Raw genomic sequence first — 24,267 nt, 5'->3', positions numbered from 1 at the left:
GTGCTGTCTTTCCCTCGTGGTCCCCCTGTGCTGTCTTTCCCTCGTGGTCCCCCTGTGCTGTCTTTCCCTCGTGGTCCCCCTGTGCTGTCTTTCCCTCATGGTCCCCCTGTGCTGTCTTTCCCTCGCGGTCCCCCTGTGCTGTCTTTCCCTCGTGGTCCCCCTGTGCTGTCTTTCCCTCGCGGTGCCCCTGTGCTGTCTTTCCCTCGCAGTCCCCCTGTGCTGTCTTTCCCTCGTGGTCCCCCTGTGCTGTCTTTCCCTCGCGGTCCCCCTGTGCTGTCTTTCCCTCGCTTCGCGGTTGTCAGCTCTTTCACGAGCCTCGATTCAGTATATATATTTTTAAAAAATATAAAAATTGTCCTGTCTTTTCTATACCCGTTTGGTTCTTTTGATCTTGTGTGTCTGTCTCGGCTCTTTGCGTTGACTTGTTTTTTTGCCCAAGCTGGCAACATGCTCTCATAACTGTTTGTTTTGCTTTCCTCTGATCGTCTCTGCATCCCATTTCCCACAATCACACCAATTCCTTCCTTATACCTTCAGTAAAATCAACAAAAGGGCCCCTGTCCTCATCTCTAGATTATCTGTCTCGTTCTATGTTGGCCATGTGTTTGCCATTTTCTCATTGCTGACCTTATATTTTGTCAAACTTGTCCTTTTCCACCCTACATCAAAACCTTTCCCTCGTTTCTTTCTTTCTTCTCAAAACGACCACAAAAATATAATGTAACGGTCGTGGGACTTCATTGACTGACGCGCTTGCCGGGGAAGAGGTCTCTGCATCCAACCGTTGGCATCTCAGACACACGACCGTTGTGAGTCAGCCTTTCAGAGATAGCCGAGCAAACCGTCACAGACGACTTGTTTTTTACTGCGCCGTATTTGGGCGGATCCCAAACAGCCCAAATGAAAGGGTTTATCCCAATTTTTTACGAGCTATTGAGCCAGTTTCCCGATGACCACACAAGTCTCATTTACAAACAGGGTTTATTGACAAAATTGGGTGGGGAAGAAGACAAACACAACCACACATGTGGTACAACCATTGGTAGGAAATGGATTATAAATAAATACACACGTGCCCACGGATCGTCACTGGAAACTAAAAAATATAGGGGTAATACCCCTGGTGCTCACCTGGTAGAATAAACAGCATACTGCACTGACTGAAGGTATTTAAACCAATTTCAATGGTTGCGAGAAGACAGGGCAGCATGTAGAATCATACAAACAATCATAATACTTCAAGCAAACAAACAAAAAAAACACCTATTTTGGGGGGCAATTCTCCCCTCCCCCCGCCCCCTACCCACCCTGTGTACCTCCTCAGACCCCAATTTTTCCAATGCCTTGAACAAACATTGGTGCATCAAGGATGATGAAGGTTGTTGTTAAGTTTCATCGAAATTGCGTGTGTAGTTTCTGAGAAAAGAGCAAATACCTATTTTGGGGGGCAAACCCTCTGTAGATCCCCAAAGGGGCAGATTTGTTTAATGCCATCAACAAACTTTGGTACATCGCGGGTGGTGAAGGTTGTGGTTAAGTTTCATCGAAATTGTTTGTGCAGTTTCAGTGGAAAAAGGAAATTCCTATTTTGGGGGTCAAACCTGGATCCACTTTGACCCCCGGTAAAGCCCCTCAGACACCGATGTATATATTTTTAATGCCATGAACAAACTTTAGTCACAACACAACAAATATAATTTGCGCCAAATTTGGTCGCAATCCCATCAGCGGTTTCGGAGAAGTTTCAAGTGTTTAAGGACGGACGACGCGCCATCGAATTAGCTCCCCTGAGCTTCGTTCCAGATGAACGAAAAATAACACATTACTTATTCATATGGGATGGGGTGATGAGACAGACAGATTGAGAGAGGGCAAGACAGAATGAAAGGAACCCGTCCGCGAGGCGATATCGACCACGTGGTGAGGGGTCGTCACAGCAGCTGGGCGGCTTACAATTCCTTCACCACCGACGTTCTGTTGTGGCCTTTGCTCAACAGCCAGGGAGGGTGTAGTCAAGGGTGTGGGTGGATTCAAGGGTGTGGGTGTATTCAAGGGTGTGGGTGGATTCAAGGGAGTGGGTGGGTTCAAGGGAGTGGGTGGGTTCAAGGGTATCGGTGAGTTCAAAGTTGTGGGCGATTTCAAGGGTAAAAGGGTATCATCACCATGTTCAAGGGTGAAACTTTACAATGTTTGGTGTCGCTGATGTGACGTCCATGTTCCACATTTGACTGAACTCGATCATCATAATCATAAATATTTTTTATTTTCCTCCATCAGAGTCCAGAAAATAAATAGATTTAATAAACCACACAGTTTGCGGTTATTGTGGTTCATTAAAAAGTACTTATATAAATGTAATTCACGAATGAATCAGCGCTGGCATGGCCGAGTGGTTACATCGCTTCATTTGACGAGAAGTTCCTAACTCTGTCTGCATTGAATCTCCGGTTCAAATCCGGGACCCACCGGCATTATCCAGCGTTTTATTTCCCGAAAAATTTCTTATTTCTTTTGCATAGTTTTCTTTGGGAAGTCATTTTTCACGGATCCAGGTCTTCAACAAACCAAGGATTGATAAAAATAAAATGTGGGAAAGCAATACGCAATTGAGAGCTTTCCGTGACGTCACTACTAACGGGCCCGTCGCTGGGACATCGCCATCTTGGAGGATACATGACGTGAGCACTGAGTTATAAATAGAATCTTGTTTATATAATGTTTCTATAATTTGGTTCTATATATACCTCCGTGTTTTAACCACATTTCAACCAGGATGTGACGTATGCCACGAAGCGTTCATGCTCAAAATTAATCACTTGTGGTGCTGGGCACACACGTTAAACAAAGCTAGGCCACAACGCTTTGGGTTAACTCGAGCTCTTTATTGCTTGCTCACTCGTCAGCACTGCCGTGCTCGGGGCTGCGAGCCCGCGTGTATATCTGGAGGCCACACCTCACCTGGGGCGTGGCCGACACCCACTGGTGCTCGGAATTATGTCACTGCGCCAGCGAGTCATCGTGTCCGCCACACGTGCCCCCCCAGAATTCCCGCGCACCTGAACGGTCAGTTTGCGGGGCAAACGGATGACCCGGCCGAAGCGCCCTCTGGCGGCTGGCGGCGTCTGGGATGCCGGGATGCCATCTGGAATGCCTCTGGCGGCATCTGGGATGGGTGCAGGGCAGGGGGGTGGCGTGACGGCGGGGTTGGGTGGTGCCGGGGGTCCGCCCGCCGGGGGGCGGCCCCGACGCGGGGGCAGAGCCGCTGGCGGGGGTGGTCCAAGTCGAGGTGGGCCGGCTTGAGGCGGTCCACGGAGACGCGGTCAGGAGTACCGCCGATGTCCAGGGTGAAATGCTTCGTCCCGGTCTCCAGCACGCGGAAGGGCCCGTCATACGGGGGCCGCAGCGGTGTCCGGTGGGCGTCGTGGCGGACGAACACGTACTCCGCCGTGCGAAGCTCCGGGGCGACGTGCGTTGCCGGGCAACCGTGGTGCGCCGTCGGCACCGGGGCGAACCTCCGGGCGGTCTCCTGCAGGGCGGAGCGCTGCTGCGCCGCGGACCATGGTGCCGTGGAGTCGGGGAGGAACTCGCCCGGCACCCGCAGCGGTTGTCCGAAGACCAACTCCGCCGCGGCTGCGCGCAGGTCATCCTTGGGCGCCATCCTGAGGCCCAGCAGGACCCAGGGGAGCCTGTCGACCCAGCCGCCATCGCGGAGGCTGGCCCGGAGCGCGGCCTTCATGGCGCGATGGAAGCGCTCGCACAGGCCATTGGCCTGGGGGTGGTAGGCCGTGGTGCGGTGCAGCTTGACACCAATCCCCCGCGCTACCGCCCCCCCCCCCCATAGCTCCGAGGTGAACTGGGGGCTGCGGTCGGACGAGATGTCCGAGGGGGCACCGAACCGGGCAACCCAAGTGGCGATGAACGCCTGCGTGACGTCCGCCGCCATCGTTGCTGCCAAAGGCACGGCCTCCGGCAACCGGGTGGTGCGGTCCACCATGGTGAGGACGTGGGTGAAACCCCGCGAGGGGGGCAGAGGTCCCACCAAGTCCACGTGAACGTGGTCGAACCGACGTTCGGGCACCGTAAACGGGGCCAGCGGGGCCTGGGTGTGGCGGTGAACCTTCGCGCGCTGGCACGCGAGGCACGTCCTGGCCCAATCGCGGACGGCCTTCCGGAGGCCATGCCAGAGGAACTTGTTGGCGACCTGCTTTTGGGAGGCCTTCGTGCCCGGGTGGGACAGGCCGTGGATGGCGTCAAAAACCCGGCGCTGCCAGCCAGCGGGCACGATGGGGCGAGGCCGGCCGAGGGAGGCGTCGCACAAGAGGGCCGCGCCCGCGCCGTCGAACGGTACCTTGGTGACGCGGAGGCCCGTGACGGCAGTCCGAAAAGCCTGGACGGCGGGGTCGGCGGACTGGTCCGCCGCCATCCGGGCATAGTCGATCCCAAGGTGGACCGCGTGGGCGACGGACCGGGAAAGGCAATCCGCCACTGGGTTGTCCTTCCCCGCGACGTGCCGGATGTCCGTCGTGTACTCGGACACGGCCGAGAGGTGACGCTGCTGCCGGGCCGACCACAGCTCGGCGACCTTGGCCATTGCGAAAACCAGGGGCTTGTGGTCGACGAAGGCCGCGAACGGGCAGCCCTCGAGCAGATGGCGGAACTGCCGGACGGCCAGGTGGAGCCTGAGCAGCTCGCGGTCGAAGGTACTGTACCGCCGTTCGTGCGGGCGGAGCTGCCGGCTAAAAAACGCCAGCGGCTGCCAAGCTCCCTTCACCCACTGCTCGTGCACTGTGCCCACCGCATAGTCCGACGCGTCGGTGGTGAGGGCGATCGGTGCATCGGGCGCCGAGTGCGCGAGCATGGTGGCGTTAGCCAAGGCGAGCTTCGCGCCTGCGAATGCCGCATCCATCGGCTCGGTCCAGGCAACGTCGCCTTTGCCTGGCTTCCCCCGGAGGGCCTCGTGCAGGGGGCGCAGGAGCTGGTTGATGCGGGGCAGGAAACCGTGATAAAAGTTCACCATGCCCAGGAACTCCTGAAGCCCCTTGATCGTGCGGGGGCGCGGAAAACCCCTGACCGCCTCCACCTTGGCCGGTAAGGGGATGGCCCCGTGCCTGGTGACGCGGTGCCCCAAAAAGTCGATTTCGGTGACGCCGAACCGGCACTTGGCGGGGTTGATGATCAGGCCATGTTGGCCCAGGCGTTCGAAGAGCGTGCGGAGATGGCGGAGGTGCTCCTCATGGGACGCGCTTGCGATGAGGATGTCATCCAGGTAGACGTACACGAAGTCCAAGTCGCGCTAGACGCTGTCCATAAGCCGCTGGAACGCCTGGGCCGCATTCTTCAACCCAAAGGGCATCCGCAGAAACTCGAAGAGGCCGAATGGTGTAATGACGGCCGTCTTCGGTATGTCCTCCGGCCTGACGGGGACCTGGTGGTATCCGCGGATGAGGTCCACTTTGGAGAAGAGGGACATTTTCGCCAACCGGGCGGAAAAGTCCTGGATGTGAGGGACCGGGTAGCGGTCGGGGGTGGTAGCATCGTTGAGGCGGCGGTAGTCTCCGCACGGCTGCCACCCGCCGCCGGGCTTGGGCACAATGTGTAGCGGCGATGCCCATGCGCTGTTGGAGCGCCGGACGATGCCCAGTCGCTCCAGCGTGGTGAACTCCCCCTGCGCCACGGCGAGCTTCGCCGGGTCGAGGCGGCGCGCCCGGGCGTAGACCAGTGACCCGACGGTGGGGATGTGCTGCTCCACCCCGTGCTTGACGGCCTCCGCCGAGAAAGTGGGCCGCGTGAGGGCCGGGAAACTGGCGAGGAGGCGGGTGAACTCATCCGCTGCCGTAAGCGTGCAGACCAACCTCGCCGGGACTGAACCGCTCAGCAAGCAGCTTGGCGAGCCGCCCAGGGAGCTGCTCAACGAACTGCTCAGCGTGCAAGCAAGCGAGCTGAAGGTTTCAGCTATGACAAGGCGTCTGTGCCTCACTTCCACCAGCAGCCCATGCGCACAGAGGACGTCCGCTCCGAGTAGGCCCATGGGGACACTAGCGGTAACGAACGACCACTGAAAGCGCTGCCCCCCGAACTGCAGCGAGAGACAACGCTTTCCAAACGTGCGGATGGGCGTGCCGTTGGCGGAAAGCAAAGCGGGGCCCCGGCCCTCAGCTTGCTTGTCGGACGCGGAGGCAGGGAGGACGCTCACCTGCGCTCCCGTGTCGCACAGGAAGCGACGACCCGAGGAGGTGTCTGTTATGAACAGAAGGCTGCCTGTATGGCCGACGCTCATGGCAGGAAGCGAGCGCCGGCCTGGCCGTTTCCCGACCTGCCAAAAGTACAAGGCGGGCGGCAGGACCTGGCCTTGTGGCCGAACCTGGTATGGAACTGGCACCAGGTCTGGCCCTGTGGTGGTTGTCGCACCGGTCGTGACGACGGTGGTGGGCGGGGCGTGGCGGCGGCCACGCGCAGATCTGCCAAACCTACGTCGTGTTCGGGAGGATCCGAACGCCATGCCATGTGGCGATCCGCCAAACCTACGCCGTATTCAGGAGGATCCGAACGCCATGCTACGTGGCGATCCGAACCACTCGCGCCGTGCACGGCGCCGGGATCCACGACGGCCGTGCTATATGCCGGCCGTGCGTCGTGGGCTGCGAAGAACTTGTCCGCCTCTCTGGCCAGGGCGCGCGGTTCCGTAATGGTCGAACCGGCCAGCGTGAGCCACACCTGTACAGGTAGCTGGCGGAGGAAGAGAGCACGGAAGAGGAAATCCGCGTGGCCGTCGCCGAGCAGGGACAGCATGTAATCCATGCGGGCGGACGGTCGTGTGTCGCCGAGGACGGGAAGGTCCAAAAGACGGTCAGCGCGGTCGGCCTCTGTGAGGCCAAACGTGTCGAGGAGAAGGCGCTTGAGCGCCGCGTACTTGCTCTCGTCCGGCGGGTGCCAGTGGAAGGACACGACTCGGGCGGCCGTGCCGGATCCAAGGGCAGCGACCACGTAAAAGTACCTCGTGTCGTCCGCCGTGACGCCCCGGAGCTGGAATTGGGCCTCGGCCTGTAGGAACCAGGTGTCAGCCTGCGATTCCCAGAACTCCGGTAGCTTGATCGTGACAGCGTTGGTGGCCACAGCGCGTTCGGGGAACAGCAACGGCTGAACCAGTCGGAGGTCACCAGTGTGGTGCTGGGTACACACGTTAAACAAAGGTAGGCCATAACGCTTTGGGTTAACTCGAGCTCTTTATTGCTTGCTCACTCGTCAGCAGTGCCGTGCCGTGCTCGGGGCTGCGAGCCCGCGTGTATATCTGGAGGCCACGCCTCACCTGGGGCGTGGCCGACACCCAATGGTGCTCGGAATTATGTCACTGCGCCAGCGAGTCATCGTGGCCGCCACACACTTACACTTCCTAAATATTGTACATTCTATTGGGAACGAATTCCTTTACAAGAGCCCGGTTGAGCCGGCTTATCTCCGAATTCTTTCATAAACAAGCGACACACATCGTGCAAAATCATGTATTGGCCAGACAACGAGACAGAGAACGTATACTTATTACGTACGTACGAGAGTTGTTTCCAGGAAAAGGAGAGGAAGAAGGATCGCAAGGGGGCACTGGAAGGAAATTAATTTTTGAGAAATAATGGAGGGAGAAGGGAAAATGATTTCTACTCTCGAGAAGAAGGGAAGAGCAGTCATAATATCCCATATGGGCGAACATAATAAATAAATGTCCCCAACGAATCTGCTGTGATGGTGTTTTGGTTTCTTTGTTGGTTCCATTTCATTATTTGTTACACTTATTAATTTCCTCCATCAACTGTTTTGTCCACAAAGGAATAAATGAGATGTCGGTGGAGGATCTCATTGTCGGTGTATATTTAAGCTGGGCTTGTACATTCTCCCTCCTTCCTTTTCACCTCTTGCTCTGTGAAAGTAAAACAAGAATTGTTGAAATCGGATGTGTTCATTTTGGGAATAACATGTGTGTAACAATAACAACAATAGTTCACCTGAATTATTTTCATATCCACATCCACTGGTAATTTAATTTATTTTTGTTGTTGTGAAGAGACGAACGTTAACCGAGGGGCTCAGTTGTGTAACCCTGTGGTGATTGATGGTCATGGATCGAGATCCCCCGATCTGCACGCACGATCCCAACTCCTCGGACTCCAAGTCGGTCTCTGATGGAGGGAACACGGGGGGTCCGGGAGGGGTCCATGGGATCTGCGGGTTCAGGATCCTGGACGTTCAGAAGCTTCGTGATGGAGGGGACGGGACGGACCAGGAACCAGGTACGGGGTTCTCTCATGATGGAGAAACCACGTGGATAAATATGGAGGAAAGAAAATAAAGGAAGAGTTTAAAACTACAGTAGTTTGTTTTAAATTAACAACTCCGAGGTTGATGTTTGTTTAAAACAGGTTTTCTTTCTCTGCAGATCCTATAGTGGTGGTGAAGGTGGAACCTGAACCTGCAGGTGGTTTCCCCTCACCAGGTAAGAATCCATAATAACATTGTACAAGTTGAAGATGACGATACTGGATGATGGGAATGGCGGGATCGGGTGTGTTGAGTTTGGTTTCAGACTCGATTTATCTTGTTGTAGATTTAAATGAGGAGGTGAAGGTGAAACTTGAACTTGGGGAGAATTGTTCTTCACAAGGCGAGTCCATAACGACATTTAAACATTTATTCGTCGAATTTAAACTACGTTTTCAAGTTATTATTTGTTATTTTATCATCGAGAAAACGATTTAAATTCCCACAAGATGTTCTCGGTATTTAAAATCCTCCACGGCCGTGACGTCAACTCCATTTCCCCTCAGATGAAACAGGTCGAGTGATACACCAAGGTTTCCATGGTAACGTTCCTCCGATGTTGAACATCACTCATGTGAAGGAAGAACCGTGTGAAGATTTATTCATAACAGAAGGTGAGCAATGACTGAAACTCTGACTCATTCCCGAGTGTTTTTAACCAAATGAATGTTTTTAACACACTCCCTTTGTTGTGCACCACTCCTTTCCTATTCCATCTCCAGGCGCTGTATGACGTCATCGCCGGGCACCGAGCTTAGTTTTTGCTCGGTTTATTTGTTTTCTTGCTTGTTTGTTACTTGCGAAAATCGTAGATGTTTCAAGTATATTGGTCGGTCTTGTGCGTTATGCTCTGTTTGTCTGTCGCCGACAGGTCACAATTTTTAACCGATCTCATAAAACTTCACCAAAAGGTAGAGTTCGTCATATGCAAGAAGCATTTTGCTTTTGGTGTCAAAAGGTCAACATAGGTCAAAGGTCACCAACTTTGTGGAATTTCTAAGTATCCTCAATTTTCATCCAATTTACTTGAAATTTGAATAGGATTTGCATATCTGGTCAGTAAATCTTGGATTAAACGCAAATAATTAAAAAAGTATTTATCGGAAACCGCTGAATGCAAAAATTTGAAACTGAAACTTGCATATCAAATAAAAAATGGATTTTTTTTTTGAGAACAAACAAACAAACATCGTCATGTACTTGGGGAGTATTGTTCAAATGGGGAACAAAAGCATGATAATGATGACATCATAGGTGAAGTGGTATACCAGCCAAAAATGTTTTCATCGAATTCCTCATCCTAAAAATCTGAAATTGCATGCACATGATCGATGGCCCATTTGTATTGAAATATTAAATTTACTAGTGTGACTCGTCACGCTCCGCGTTCCTCACCACACTTCGTTTCCGAGGGATAGGCATCTCTGATGATTTTGGTGTCTTTTGGGTCTTCAGGGTCTTTTGGGTCTTCGTGGTCTTTTGGGTCTGCATGGTGTTTTGAGTCTTCAGGACCATTTGGGTCTTTTGGATCCTCTGGGCCTTTAAGGGTATTTGGGGTGTTTTGGGTCTTCGGGGACTTTCGGGTCTTAAGGGTCTTTTGGTTTCTCTGGGTCTTTTAGGGTCTTTGGGGTGTTTTGGGTCTTCAGGGTATTTAAGGGTCTTTTGGGTCGAAATGGTCTTTGGGGTCTTCCGAGTATTTTGGGTCTTCCGGGTATTTTGGACTTCGGGGTATTTGGGGTCTTCAGGGTCTTTGGGGTGTTTTTGGTCTTTGGGTTATTTTGGGTCTTAAAGGATATTTGTGGTCTTCGGGGTGTTTTGGGTATTTGGGGTGTTTTGAGTCTTCGGGGTGTTTTGGGTCTTCAGGTTATTTTGGATCTTCGGGGTGTTTTGGGGCTTTGGGGTGTTTCGGGTCTTCGGGGTGTTTCGGGTCTTCGGGGTGTTTTGGGTCTTCGGGGTGTTTTGGGTCTTCGGGGTGTTTTGGATCTTCGGGGTGTTTTGGGTCTTCGGGGTGTTTTGGGTCTTCGGGGTGTTTTGGGTCTTCCGGGTGTTTTGGGTCGTCGGGGTGTTTTGAGTCTTCGGGGTGTTTTGGGTCTTCGGGGTCTTTTGTGTCTTCGGGGTCTTTTGTGTCTTCGGGGTCTTTTGTGTCTTTGGGGTCTTTGGGGTATTTAGGGTCTTCGGGGTGTTTTGGGTCTTCGGGGTGTTTTGGGTCTTCGGGGTGTTTTGAGTCTTCGGGGTGTTTTGGGTCTTTGGGGTGTTTTGGGTCTTCGTGGTGTTTTGGGTCTTCGGGGTGTTTTGGGTCTTCGGGGTGTTTTGGGTCTTCGGTGTGTTTTGGGTCTTCGGGGTCTTTTGGGTCTTCGGGGTATTTTGTGGCTTCGGGTCTTTTGGGTCTTCTGGGTCTTTGGGGTCTTCGGGGTCTTTTCGGTCTTCGGGGTGTTTTGGTTCTTCGGGGTATTTTAGGTCTTTGGGGTATTTAGGTCTTTAGGGTCTTCAGGGGTCTTTTGGGTCTTCAGGGGTCTTGGTGGTCTTAAGGGTCTTGGGGGACTTAAAGGGTCGTCAAAGGTCTGAGGGGTTTCAGCAGTCTAAACGTAATTAAGAGTTCATGGACTGTTTTGTGTGGTGTTTTATTCTTTGAAGAAGAAGACGTTTTGGTGGCACATAAACATGCAAAACCATTTCGGTTTTCTCTATTATCAAAAGGTGACATCATAGGTCACATGGTTTGGCAGCCATATTGGATTTAACCTAAAACCTTAAAAAATAATGTTCTGCCAAACCACCAAATTGATGACTCAAAACCTTATGTCCGCCATTGACTGGGCATGGCGATTAAAAGATGATCACAAAAACATCATTGGTCACATGTGTGGTAGCCATATTGGATTGAAGGGAAATATTAAATCATTATATCTTTGAAACCGCTTACCCTATCTATGCGAAATTTTCCAAATATCATTGAGCACCATTGTTGCATATAGTTTGAAAATGATGATGTTGTAGGTCACATGGTTTGGCAGCCATTTTGGATAGAAAAACCAACCTCATCCGGTCAACAAGAAACTTCACAAACGTGATCTCCGACCCATACTACATTTATTAAGGTCATATGTCATGTGGTATGGCAGCCATATTAGCTTGAAAGCCGATATTTTAAAAAAAAATCCCTTCTCTGAAACCGCCTCACCGATCAATGTGAAACCTGTCATGGCTGGTGAAAATGTGATATTTTAAAACAGCTGAAGGGATTTCAATTGAAATTGCTTATTTTTAGGGCAGTAAACGAGGGCATCTACCTGTTGTGGGGACTATGCAGAGGCATATTGGCGACACAGTCGCATTGCTCTAGTTATTTTTGAATTAATCAAGAATTTGATTCCTTAATTATTATGGATTTATTCATCACTTATTTATTTTCTTTCTCATCAGGGCAATATCTCGGGCACCTTTTGAGCTAGGAAGCTGATATTTGCACATGACAATAATCAATTTTTTGGCTGTAAAGGGTAGTTTTTGATTTCATGATTAATCGAATAATTATTGAATTATTCAATCAACTGCTTCATTAATTTTCAAAAAGTTACAGGTTTGGATGAAACGGTGGTGTTTTTGTTTGTTTGTTTGTTTGTTTTGTATGCAAGATCGAGGCTTGTGTAAGAGCTAACATTGATCAATAAAAAAGACAAACTGACACATAAAATATATGATAAAGGGAGCGGGAGACAAGATGGAGAGCAGGGAGATCTGTGGGAGAGAGAGGGCTTGGGGGGAGGAGGCATGGGAATGGGGGAGGGGAGGTGGGTGGGAGAGGTAAAAAAAAACACATGGACACTGCGAGGACTTCAAGGAAAGAAGTCGGGATTTCAAAAAAGTGTATCTGGGGTGAATTAACAGGGGTAGAAAAGATCATGGTTTTGGATGGGGGATTGGATTGCCTTTCCTAGGGCGACAATACCCCTTCTCCTCTTGAAGGAGGAGAGACAAGAGATGGTGGTGAACAGCTGTTTTAAAGACCTGTAGGGAGGAGTGGGATTGAAGAGAGTGTGGGGAGTTTGTTCCAGAGGCGGGAGAAAAGAGGAATGAAAGAGTGAAGGTGAGCAGAGAGTCTTCATTTTGGCAGGTTAACCATAAGAGGGTTTGCTGGCAGATCTTGTGCGACCTGTAGGAATATTTGGGGGACAGAGCACAGATAGAGCTGGGGGGGCAAGGCCGGAGAGGAGTGGGTAGAAGACAGAAAGACCACCAACCTGCCTGCGGTGAGTGAGTGAAAGGCCCTCGGAGTTAGCTTCATCGCGGGAGATTCCAATGATTCTGAAAGCTTTGGTTTCAACAGCGTTAAGGCGAGCTAGGTGTGAGGCAGGAGCACCGACCCAGAGGGGAGAACAGTATTCCATTGAGCTGCGGATGAAAGCCTTGCATGTGGTGAGGAGTTCAGGTGTGCCAAGGAAGGATTTCGCACGACGGAGGATGCCCAGTCGGCGACTGGCTTTGGAGACCAGCTTGGAAATGTGATTTTCCCAGCAAAGAGAATGGCAGGTAGTGAGACCCAAAAGCTTGAGCGACAGAACTTCTTGGAGAGGATTGTTGAGAAAGTAGATGGGAGGGTTGTCCAGTCCAGTTGTCCAGTCGTCCAGTTGTCCAGTCGGTCATGTTCCACTGGTTTGACCAGTCTGTGATTTTGTCCAGGTCTTCAGAGAGTGAGGAGGCTGCAGACTGCTGATCTGAGGGAAGAGGAATGGAGCGGCAGAGAGTGGAGTCATCAGCAAAGAGATACAGAGGATTTTCCAGAGAGTCGGAGAGATCATTGATAAAGACCAGAAAAAGCACAGGGCCCAGCACACTGCCTTGGGGAACTCCAGCCTGAACGGGAAGGGGAGATGAGAGAAATCCATTCAGGGCCACACGTTGACTACGACCAGAGAGGAAGTCCGCAAGCCATGCATGGAGATTTCCATGGATACCATAGGAGGAGAGTTTGGTGAGCAGAGCTGGGTGCCAGACCGTATCGAAGGCACGTGATATGTCAAGGGAGACAGCTCTGATTTCCTGTTTGGCATTGAGGACCTCCATCCATTGTTGAGACAGCAGAAGCAGCATGTCCAGAGTAGAGTGACCTGGTCTGAAACCAAATTGATGATCAGAGATCAAGCCATTGGAGAAGAGGAAAGATTTCATATCCGAAGCAATGATGGATTCCATGACTTTGCTGATAATTGGGAGCAGGCTGATTGGTCTGTAGTTGCAAGGATCTGTTTTTGCACCTTTTTTGTGTAAAGCGGTAATGTTTGCTGATTTCCAGGATGCTGGCAGATGACCTTGAGCAAAAGATAGGGTGAAAAGAACAGAGAGAGGGTGAGATAGAGCGGCAGAGCAGGATTTTAGGACCCGTGGGCTGATGCCATCTGGTCCAGTTGCAGAATCAGAGTCGAGGTTTGACAAAAACTCCTCCACCTTGACAGGAGAGAAGGTCACAGAGTCCAGGAGCAGTTTGGTTCGACTGGGAAAGGTGGGAACAGAGAGAGATGGGTTTGGGACTAAGGATTTTGAGGCAAACACAGAGTTGAGGCATTCGGCTTTGTCACGTGCGATGTCAACTGTGTGGCCATTTGAGGTAAGGGAGGGGATGGAGGGGGAACAAACACCAGAAACGGACTTGACCAGACGCCACCAGGATTTGGAGGAAGGAGACAGGTTTGAGAGTTCATTCTTGAGTGAGGAGAGATAGTGCTTCCTGGCACTCCTGAGGGTAGACACACACTTGTTCCGAGCTTGGTGGAAGGAACTGAGATTTCCTTCAGTTGGATTAGCCTTCCAAGAGGCAAAGGCAAGTTGTTTCAGGGCAACTGCCCCACCACAAGATTCAGTGTACCATGGACGGGAGGAAGGGTAAGACAACTGAAGGCGAGATGGGATAAATCTGTGCATGAGAGAGATCAGTTTGCTTTGGAAGTATTCCCAGGAAGAATTGATGTCAGAGGCAGTGGAGATGGGAGACCAATCCAGACGATTGATGGCTGCTTGAAGACCGTCCCAGTCGGCCTGAGTGAAATGCCAGACTCGTCGACGCTGAGGAGGCTCTCTGAGAATGGCCAGAGAGATGTCCACTTTGACAAGCACATGATCAGAAGAACCGATTGGAGCAGAAGAAGAGCAGCAGACATTAGCAGGGAAGTTAGTCATAACCAAGTCTAGAAGAGAAGATACTCCATTGGCTGAGATCCGGGTCGGGAAATTGACAGATTGTGTCAATCCCAGTGAGTCACAGAAGTCCTTTGCTGAGGTGCCATGACTGGTGAGAGAGGAACCCACACCCAACCAGGTGGCATGATGACAATTGAAGTCACCACATATGAGGAAGAGAGAGTTGGGATGAGTGGATAGAAGTTGGTCCATGTTGTCAGACAGTGAAATGTAGATGGAGTCATCACTGTTTGGGGGACGGTACAGAACACATATGAACAAAAGGTGGGAGCGGAGAGGAAGCCGTAGCCAGAGGTACTCCTGGGGGTGAGGAGGAGAGAGGGCAGTGCAAGGAGAGTGAGGAAGAGAGTTTTTGATAAAGATAGCCACCCCACCACCAGGCCGAGGCTCAGGTCTATCATACCGGAGGAGGGAGTAACCAGGAAGAGATATTAAGGAATCAGAGACATCTTGAAGGAGGAAAGTCTCTGTTAAGCAGATCAAGTCTGGATTGTCAGAAGCAACCTGTATGGAGAGATCAGTCAGGTTTGAGCGAAGGCCCCGGATGTTTGAGGTCCATACCGTTAATGAAGAGAGTGGGGGAGCATCGGGTACAGGACAGGGGAGGGGAGGAGTAGGGTAAGATGAAGGATGAGAGGGGGAGGTAGGGAGAGCAGTTGTTTGTGTGTCAGCGATTGCAGAAGAGTTCCAAGAAAGGGAAGGATGAGGAGGATGAAAGGTTTGAAGGTGAAGGGATGAGGCACAGTGAGGGGTTGTTTGAGGGGGGGCAGAGGAAAGAAGAAGGTTGGGGGGGGGGGGTGGAGGTATGAGATAGAAGGGAGACGAAGTGGGGAGGAGGCAGCTTTGAGGAGGAGGGGGGAGGAGGGAGAATTGGAGAGGAATGGTATGGGGGGAGATTTGAATGGGAGGGGTTGGGGGGGAGTTTTGAAGGGGAGGAGTGAGGGGGGAGTTTAGGAGGGGAAGGGCAAGGGGGGAGTTCAGGAGAGGAAGGGCAAGGGGGGAGTCCAGGAGAGGAAGGGCAAGGGGGGAGTTTAAGAGTGGCGGGGCAAGGGGGGAGTTTAGGAGTGTAGGTGCAAGGGGAGGGATTTGGATGGGAGGGGCAAGAGGGGAGTTTAGAAAGTGGATGATTAATGAAAGACGAACATTGAAAACAAATTGGGTTTGTTGTGATTTTCAAGTTAGCAATCCGGTTCAGAATGATGGAGGAGGGATGGAATGAATGTGAATTTAGACCAAGTAGTGAGGGAGACGTATAAGATATTGAATTTCTTTTTTTTGAGGTGTAATGAGTTGGAGAGGAAATTGAGAAAAGCCTTTTAAATAGGAAGAAGAACAGCGTGTTGTAAAATACCACTGAGTAAAACACTGAAGGGGAAAGGTTATACATATTTAAATAATATTTAAACAGAACCGTGAACAATCTTATGTGCACAAAAATACCAACGGGGGAAGAGCCGAGAGGGACCACCACGAGTCACGTGAAGGGCAAAAGGTGGATGGCAAGGAGTTAATGGGGGCGGGGCGAACAGCACACCTGGACAGAAAATACAGGATGAGTCAACAGTACACGTGGAGAAAGGAAAATAAATGTTTTTTTTTTTTTGTTTTTTTTTTTTTGTTTGTTTGTTTGTTTGGTTTTTGGGGGTGGGGGGGGGGAGGTGGGGATTTAGAACGTTAGACAGAGTATTATGTTCGGGGTAGAAGGGTAAAAAACTAAGAGCCAAGCAAAACACGATTAAGATAACAAACACCGACGGGGGTACAACTACAAGGCCGCACACGAGGAGCAGAACACGATTAAATAATTACAAGTTACAGGAAATTCAAACCAAAAGTAACTATAATCAAAACAATAACGCATGGACGATAAAATAACGAGTTGAAATTTGACAATCTATCTGGGGAAATGGGGGAGAAACACGTGGTCGAAGAACGAACGAACGAACGAATAAGAATGAATAAACGAATGAGAAGAGAAGGAAAAAAAAATTTTTTTGGATTTTTTTGAGTTGTGATTTACACAAGGAAGAGGGCTATGGGGTGAAAAGATTGGGAAAACAGAGAACGAAAGTTATTGGATCACAAAAACACGGACCGCTGAGAGAAAAACAAAGCCTCAAGGTTGTACAGTGTTCACTGTACAACTACAAGGCCTCAAAACACGACCCGAATTAACACGATTTTCAATACAGGTATGAAAGATTTGCACCGAAAATCTTCGTCGGGAGACAATATATACACCATAAAATCTTTCCTGGGAAAACCACATTTCCAAGCTGGCCTCCAAAGCCAGTCGCCGACTGGGCATCCTCCGTCGTGTGAAGTCCTTCCTTGGCACACCTGAGCTCCTCACCACATACAAGGCTTTCATCCGCAGCTCAATGGAATACTGTTCTCCCCTATGGGCTGGTGCTCCTGCCTCACACCTGGCTCGGCTTCACGCTGTTGAATCCAAAGCTTTCAGAATCATTGACATCTCCTGCGATGAAGCTAACTCCTGCGATGAAGCTTTTTTTTGTGTTTTGTGTCGGTTTGACTTTTTTGTGATTTATGTTAGCTCTTACACGAGCCTCGATCTTGTATACACACACACACACACACACACACACACACACACACACACACACACACACACACAAAAACTCATCCCAGCATGCAAAATATATTTTTGCTCTTATTGGTATGAAAGATGCTTTTTATTTCTTCAACAAAGCTCCAAAGCTTTGAGGTAATCCAAAACTTTTCAAACCGGAATACCTTCCCCTTTCCATGAAATACCACTTGAAAACACAACATGGTGTCGTGATAAAACAGTAAAACAAATTTTTTTTGCTTCTGTAGCCTTAAAATCACAGAGTTGTTTCACACAGAAAGTCAAGTACAGGTACAAATGCTAGACACGAGATAAATTATGATTACAACTCTTGTTACAGTATTTATATTGTGCAAATTTCGTGCAAATCTTCGAGATATAAATTTATCCTTTTCATGCAACACATGAAACCAAATATAGTCTGCTTCAGCTTCATATTGTTATGAATTTGGGTCGTGATATGTAGAGCAGAGTAGAACTGAGTAGGTAACATGCTTCAAGATGTCGCGGTAAGGAACACTTCCTGTAATAGGTCATGTGTAGGCGTTTTGTCGGCTAAGATATATAATTGTGAATCTACCAGGAGATTCGAGTGATAGGTAGTGTTGGGATTAAGAATAATCCCCTGTGTGTCCTCACCTGGTTAGCCAAACCTCTGTCCATTTTGGCACTGCACACCACTTAGACACTTAGTTAGGATCCCTTAGTACAACACCAAAGAACGCCCTCCCCCCTGACATGACCTCGGAAGAAATCAGGCCAGAACACCGCCACACGGCCGCCACCATTTACACCTCCAACAGGCCTATCCACCTCGCATAGCACGTGCTATAACACAAGGAACAGAGAACGAGAGTGAGAGTGGCGCAGTGAGCATACACCAGGCGAGCCGGCGAGTCAGGGGAGGCTCTGATTGGTTGCCAATGCTGACGTCGCCGGCCGGAGATATCAACGAGGGTGGAGCGCCATTTTCAGACAGTGGAGAGTTGAGCAGTTCAAGTTCAGAACGAGAGAGTTCGTTTGAGGTGCGCACGAGGAGAGTTGGCAGATCCCGAGTGCAGAGAGAGAGCCCGAGTTGCGTTGGCAGTTTGCAGTGCGCAGTTCGCAGAGTTGGCAGTGGAGCCACAGGGAGGTGCTGAACGCCAGTTGCCGAACGCCATTGGGCAGTCGAGTCGATACGAAGAGTTGTCTACAGCAGCCCGGTCGAGTCGTTCAGAGATCCCGACCCTGTGTTGGGCTGAAGTGTAGCCCGAGTGGAGCTCGCTGTCCTGCTGTCGACCTCGTGGTGATCGGTGCTTGGTGCATGGTGCTCGGTGCTCGGGGCTTTGGAACTTGGAGCGAGGCGTGCCGCGTGACGAAAGGAGCCGCGTGTTGGACGGCGGCCAAAGCCAACGACGAGACCAGATAAGGCCGAGCTTCGCGTTCACAATAACATAACGAACGTCTTTATTTTGGTATTCATATCCCCTCGTCTTGTCTCTGATATCTGTGTGTGTGGGATCCCAAATTCGGCATTAGATTACCGGCGCGTGCTTTTCCTGTCCTTGCTTTTCCTGAATAAACCCTTGTATTATTTTTATATATATTCCTGAACGCAGTTTTCCGGGTCGTTGATTTTAACAGTTACGGCTGCGGTGGCTCTCGCCGCTTGCCTTCATCCCGCGCGCTTGGGGTAGCTTTTGGTTTTGGAATCCGCCACTGAGTTTTCACCTCTGGAGTAAAGCCTTCGTGATCGGCATCCGCAACTCTGGTGTTAATCGTTGTTGCGCGACATTTGGTGTCAGGTAGTAGGGATTCGAACCCGTCGGACAATTTTTTTGTCCGCGGCGAGACATCGACACGGTCGGGTGTACATCGCGCCCGACGTTCGAACGCAAAAATTTTGATAGTCGAGGCGGAGAAATTTGAATAGTCAATTGGGCGTATGGAGCGCGATATCGCGTCTTCGACAAATTTAAATTTTGTGCTTTTGGAGTCAAATAAATATGCGGGCGGGAAATGACCTTCCGGAAAGCGGATGTCGGAGGTCGACGAAATGGAGGTACGTAGTGAGGCCTCCATCAGTGTAGGGAGTGAGCCGGAAATGGGGGAAATGGAGGATAGCGTTGGAACTTCCCCCGCCGGAGGGACGGCCCCCATAGACACCCAGGCCTTAATGCAAATTATGGAGCGATTGGGAAAGCAGATGAGGGCCGATAGTGAACGAATTGGTGAGCGATTGGGAGATCAAATCGGGGAATAAATGATAAAATGGAGGGAATGAGTAATGAGATGGGAGAAATGAAAAGCAAAATGGAGTCCCAGGGGAATGAATGTAGGGAAGGAATGCAGGGAATGAGTGATCGATTGGAGGGACAAATTGAAGGGATGGGAAATAAAATTGATGGGTTGAAGGGGGAATTGAATGCCCAGAGTGATAAAATTGAAGGATTAAAGGAAGAAATGGAGGGGCAAATGGATAGATTAAAGAAGGGATTGAAAGAACAAATTGAAGGGATGGACAGCAAAATTGAAGGCTTGAAGGGAAAAATGAAAGGGATGAATGAACAGCTGAATGAACAAATGAATGAAAAATTGGGGAAATGGCACAGCAGCTGGGGGAACGAATTGATGGCATGGAAGGGAGGGTGCAAAACCAAATTGCGGGCAGACTGGGGGAATTGGAGGGTGAAGTAGAAACTAAAATGAAGGAGATGGAAACATCCATGGGGAAAATAAGTGAATCGATATGGACAGAATCAGTGTCAAAAATAGAGGAGGGCGTGACCCAGGCTGTCCGAAAGGGGGAAGCGTTGGAGGGTCGGATTGGTGCCCGAATTGATAAAGCAAATGGGGACCTGGGACAGTGCCATGGAGGACGAGGTTGACCAGGCCCAAAGGAGTTTGGGGGATGAGGTGAGTTGGTCCGAGGAGGTGGTTGGAATGACCAAGGGGACCCTCACCGTACACTACGATTTGGTAACGGAGGCTCCAAAATTGAATGACCAGTTGGGGGAGTGTGTTGGCTCCGGGCTGGATTTGGATCTTGGAGGATTGGGAGATAGAGCCTCTGGAGATTTGCTCCCTGTAGGGAATGTGGACCAGCTGCAGGGAGGGGCAGAACAACCGGTGGTAGAGGTTGTTACCTGCAGCTGTGGTGATTGGACACCTGGAGCAAAACTTGGTAAAAGAAAATCGAAAATAAAATTAAAATGGGAGTTTGATTTGGAGCAGCCTTGGTTGGGGTTGGTCCCCGGGCTGCGGGATTTGGACATGGGGAGGTCATTGGTGATGGCCTCGGGCAAAAATTGCCACTTTGTAAATTTGGTGATGCCAGCCAACTGGGGGGCTGTGCTGGCGAGATTTGGACGTGGGGTCCAGCCATGGGTGGCATGGTACGACCTGGGCCCCACGGGGGTCTGGTGGAGTGTGGCGTCCCTTGTCCGACGGGGCGCCGTCCGGGCGTGTGGCTCGGGCCGGCAGGGTCATCAGACCCTGGTGGGGGTTAAGACCTCCGAAGGCATCCGAGGTGGTTTCTCAAGCCTGGGATGGCATATCTTGATGACCACTAGGGGGAGGTGTTGTGGGTCGCGCTTTGGTGGTGGCACCGCAGACGGCCAAGATGGGCCTGATGTAGTGACCACCCGGGCATGCAACCTGGCACCCTCCTCCTGAGATTCTGGGACAGCTGGCATGTGGTGACCTGACATGTTGTGCTGGGCTATGGACACGGGTCGAACCGAATGGACAGGGATGGACATAGCCTGCTGGACAACCATTGGGGCATCTGTGGAACGTGATGGTGTGAGAGTGACCTTCCACAGATGTTCCGTTATGATATATGGACTCTCGGGTTGGGAAGAGAGCCATGAGGTTGAGGAATCGGGAATGTGTAAAGAGCCGAGCATATGGGCCATGCTCGGCTGGCATGTGTATGGCAAAGCATCTTTCTTTGGTTGAGATTAGTGAAATGTGAGAAATGTTTGGCATGGGTAATCTGTGGTTTAGATGCAAATTTAAGGGGGAATTTTGTGAAGGGAAATGGTGGACACTGCATAGTGACGCCATTATTGATCCAGGTGTGTTAGACCAAAGTGTTGGAGGTTGTGATAAAATTGACAGGGTAACAGGACACAGCTTTCAACAGGTTGCGGGGGCGACTGTGCTGTTATTTGGGACGTGGGGCCATGGGGATGCAGTTGTGTAGTTGAGGGTCAACGTGGTGTTGCGTGTGTCCGAGGTGTGTGGACCATGTCTTCTGGAGGGTCTCCTGGTGGAGCATGGCTGTTGACTGGACCTTGGTGTGGTCAAGTGTGGGTGAGCACTGGGGGGGCTGCGGTTCTGTGGACTAGGGGACGAGAGGGCGGCGTAGGTGACGTGAGGGGAATGCCACGCACTGCGACCGTCTCCCCCAGGGCCGAGGTTGTGCGTGTGGTAGTGTGTGCAGTAGTGTGTTTTTGGCAGCAGGTGCTCACCACATTGGCCGGCTGGGGCTGGTGCAGCCGTGTTCCTCGCAGGGGGGGCGAAGGATGGATGGTGGGTCGCACCCTTATGGACACTCATGGGCCATGTTGGCGTTTTGACTGCTCACCTTGTCCCGATGACCCTTGCACGGTGGAGGTGCAGAGCTGTCGTGGCCACTGGTAGTTGTGTAGTGATGATCACCGTTGGATGCGGATCCACATACCTGCCAGTGTAGTGGGGACAAAAGAGAAATTTGGAGAAATTTGATTGGCCCAATGGTAAATTCTGGGATTGTGATGGGTGGATTGCACTTTGGACCTGACCAACCGGTAGTTACCTGCACTTGAGGTGAGTGTTGGATGGTTACTGTCCCAGGCTTCAGGACTTGCTTGGTAAATTGGGGACATGTAATTTGGAGTTGGGAGGCCGGTGAGAGTGATGACATGGTCGGTGAGGGGATGGAATGGTGGCCACACAGTGTCTTGTGGGTGGCGTTTGTGTTGGTGTTGTGGTTGTGTGTTTTGATGTGGTCGTGAGAGTGGAAACTGGAGAGTGAGTGATGATTATTGGAGATAATGAGGAGCGATTATTGTGTTTTGGAAATGGAAATGTAATGATTTGAACTGTGAACTGGGGAATTTCACATGTAGCAGGCCATGGCAAACCTTTGTAACATATTTTACACCATCATTGGAATTGTGCTGAGTTGTGTTGAGAATTGGGTGGCAGCGGGGGAGGAAGTGTGTTTTGGGGTCTTGTGGGTGGGGAAGGTGTGTGTGTCCGCAGGTATGGATCAAGCTCTGAGGAGCGATGCCTGCGGCCCCCCTCTGCGGCAATTACCCCTGACAGCCGGTGGTATCTGGAAATTGGAGCTCGTCGGTGGAGGGTCTGGTTGGGTGCCGCGGGGTGAGGAAGTCCCCCGGTGACCCGTGTTGCTGCGCTGAAGCAAGAGGCTGCAGAGGAGCCTGGTGTGTGTGGAGACCCTCACCGGCGAGGTAACGGCGGAAAGGGGCTGTTGAGCTGCCATAGGCCAAGAGGTAAAGGGGGGTGGGGGGGGCGCAATGAACTTGTAAGTCGGTTGACTTGTTTTTGGGACTGCGGGCACCACAGCCTGAAGCGCCCCCACCATCCTTTTGTGCGGTACCTCCCCACTGCCTAGTTGAGGAATGCACACACACGAATGACATCAATGCCATGGTCCTGCAGGGGGGGGTGTATTGAAATAAGTGCTGGTAATGATAAAGTGTAGTGATGAGTTTTGGAATGAGAATGCGTGGATAAGGGGTTTGTGTCGAATGAATGTGGGCAAAATCCACCGAGCCATGTCACTCACCTGTAACACCTGGACAGGGCCCATGGAAATTTAGGGGTGCATTGGGTATGGCCCCGCAGGTAAGGTTATGTCTTGTGGCATCCACCGGGGAACGCGGTCTGTGGACCGGGGTATGTACAAAGGTTAGAGTTTTGAATTTTTGTAAGTTTATTAAGTTTTGTTGTTAAGTTAGTTTTGCGTGTTGTTTGTTTCCTCCCTCCGCAGGAACAATGAAGACCAATGAATGTACATGCTTGCATGATTGTTAAGGGGTTTAGTTGTTAAGGAAGTGAAGGTAGGTAGTCCGACTCACTTCCCACAGCCATTCCTGATTTATTTTATAGGTTAATTAAGTGTGTGACATTAAGTGTTAAGGCTGGAATGGTAGCGCCTGCAGTGAACCTTGCAGGAGCTACGGTTCCAAGGGGGGTGGGGAGGCTGTGTTATGAATTTGGGTAGTGATATGTAGAGCAGAGTAGAACTGAGTAGGTAACATGCTTCGAGATGTCGCGGTAAGGAACACTTCCTGTAATAAGTCATGTGTAGGCGTTTTGTCGGCTAAGATGTATAATTGTGAATCTACCAGGAGATTCGAGTGATAGGTAGTGTAGGGATGAAGAATAAGCCCCTGTGTGTCCTCACCTGGTTAGCCAAACCTCTGTCCATTTTGGCACTGCACACCACTTAGACACTTAGTTAGGATCCCTTAGTACAACACAAAATAACGCCCTCCCCCCTGACATGACCGAGGAAGAAATCAGGCCAGAACACCGCCACACGGCCGCCACCATTTACACCTCCGACAGGCCTATCCACCTCGCATAGCATGTGCTATAACACAAGGAACAGAGAACGAGAGTGAGAGTGGCGCAGTGGGCGTACACCAGACGAGTCGGGGGAGGCTCTGATTGGTTTGCAGTGTGCCAATGCTGACGTCACCGACCGGGGATATTAACGAGGGCGGAGCGCCATTTTCAGACAGTGGAGAGTTGAGCAGTTCGAGTTCAGAATGAGAGAGTTCGTTTGAGGTGCGCACGAGGAGAGTTGGCAGATCCCGAGTGCAGAGAGAGAGCCTGAGTTCCGTTGGCAGTTCACAAAGCGCAGTTCGCAGAGTTGGTAGTTGAGCCATAGGGAGTTGCTGAACGCCAGTTGCCGAACGCCATTGGGCAGTCGAGTCGATATAAGGAGTTGTCCTCAGCAGCCCGGTCGAGTCGTTCAGAGATCCCGACCCGAGTTGGGCTGAGGTGTAGCCCGAGTGGAGCTCGCTGTCCTGCTGTCGACCTCGTGGTGATCGGTGCTTGGTGCATGGTGCTCGGTGCTCGGTGCTCGGGGCTTTGGAACTTGGAGCGAGGCATGCCGCGGGATGAAAGGAGCCGCATGTTGAACGGCGGCCAAAGCCAACGACAAGACCTTATAA

The 24,267-nt window shown here is 51.1% G+C and overlaps 1 protein-coding gene across 3 annotated transcripts in view; it reads left to right on the top strand.

Annotated features, from left to right (window-relative positions):
* The first annotated feature begins 8,028 nt into the window (after positions 1 to 8,028).
* Positions 8,029 to 24,267, top strand: part of LOC137427757 (uncharacterized) — a 46,596-nt gene continuing 30,357 nt past the window's right edge. The window contains exons 1-4 of one of the 3 annotated variants that reach the window (XM_068117473.2): positions 8,029 to 8,279; positions 8,426 to 8,482; positions 8,594 to 8,650; positions 8,814 to 8,921. In XM_068117473.2, coding sequence (XP_067973574.2) covers positions 8,102 to 8,279; positions 8,426 to 8,482; positions 8,594 to 8,650; positions 8,814 to 8,921 — 400 coding nt within the window. In that variant the 5' untranslated portion in view covers positions 8,029 to 8,101. Of the gene's footprint in view, positions 8,280 to 8,425; positions 8,483 to 8,593; positions 8,651 to 8,813; positions 8,922 to 17,362; positions 22,534 to 24,267 lie in introns of those variants that run through there. The other 2 variants (XM_068117476.2, XM_068117474.2) reach the window with 2 other exon arrangements.

This window comes from Myxine glutinosa, chromosome 5, assembly GCF_964187855.1.
Source record: "Myxine glutinosa chromosome 5, kmMyxGlut1.1, whole genome shotgun sequence".
NCBI classification, from domain to species: domain Eukaryota; kingdom Metazoa; phylum Chordata; class Myxini; order Myxiniformes; family Myxinidae; genus Myxine; species Myxine glutinosa.
The sequence above is the reverse complement of the archived record's forward strand: the minus strand, read 5'-3'. Positions and strand labels throughout refer to the sequence as shown.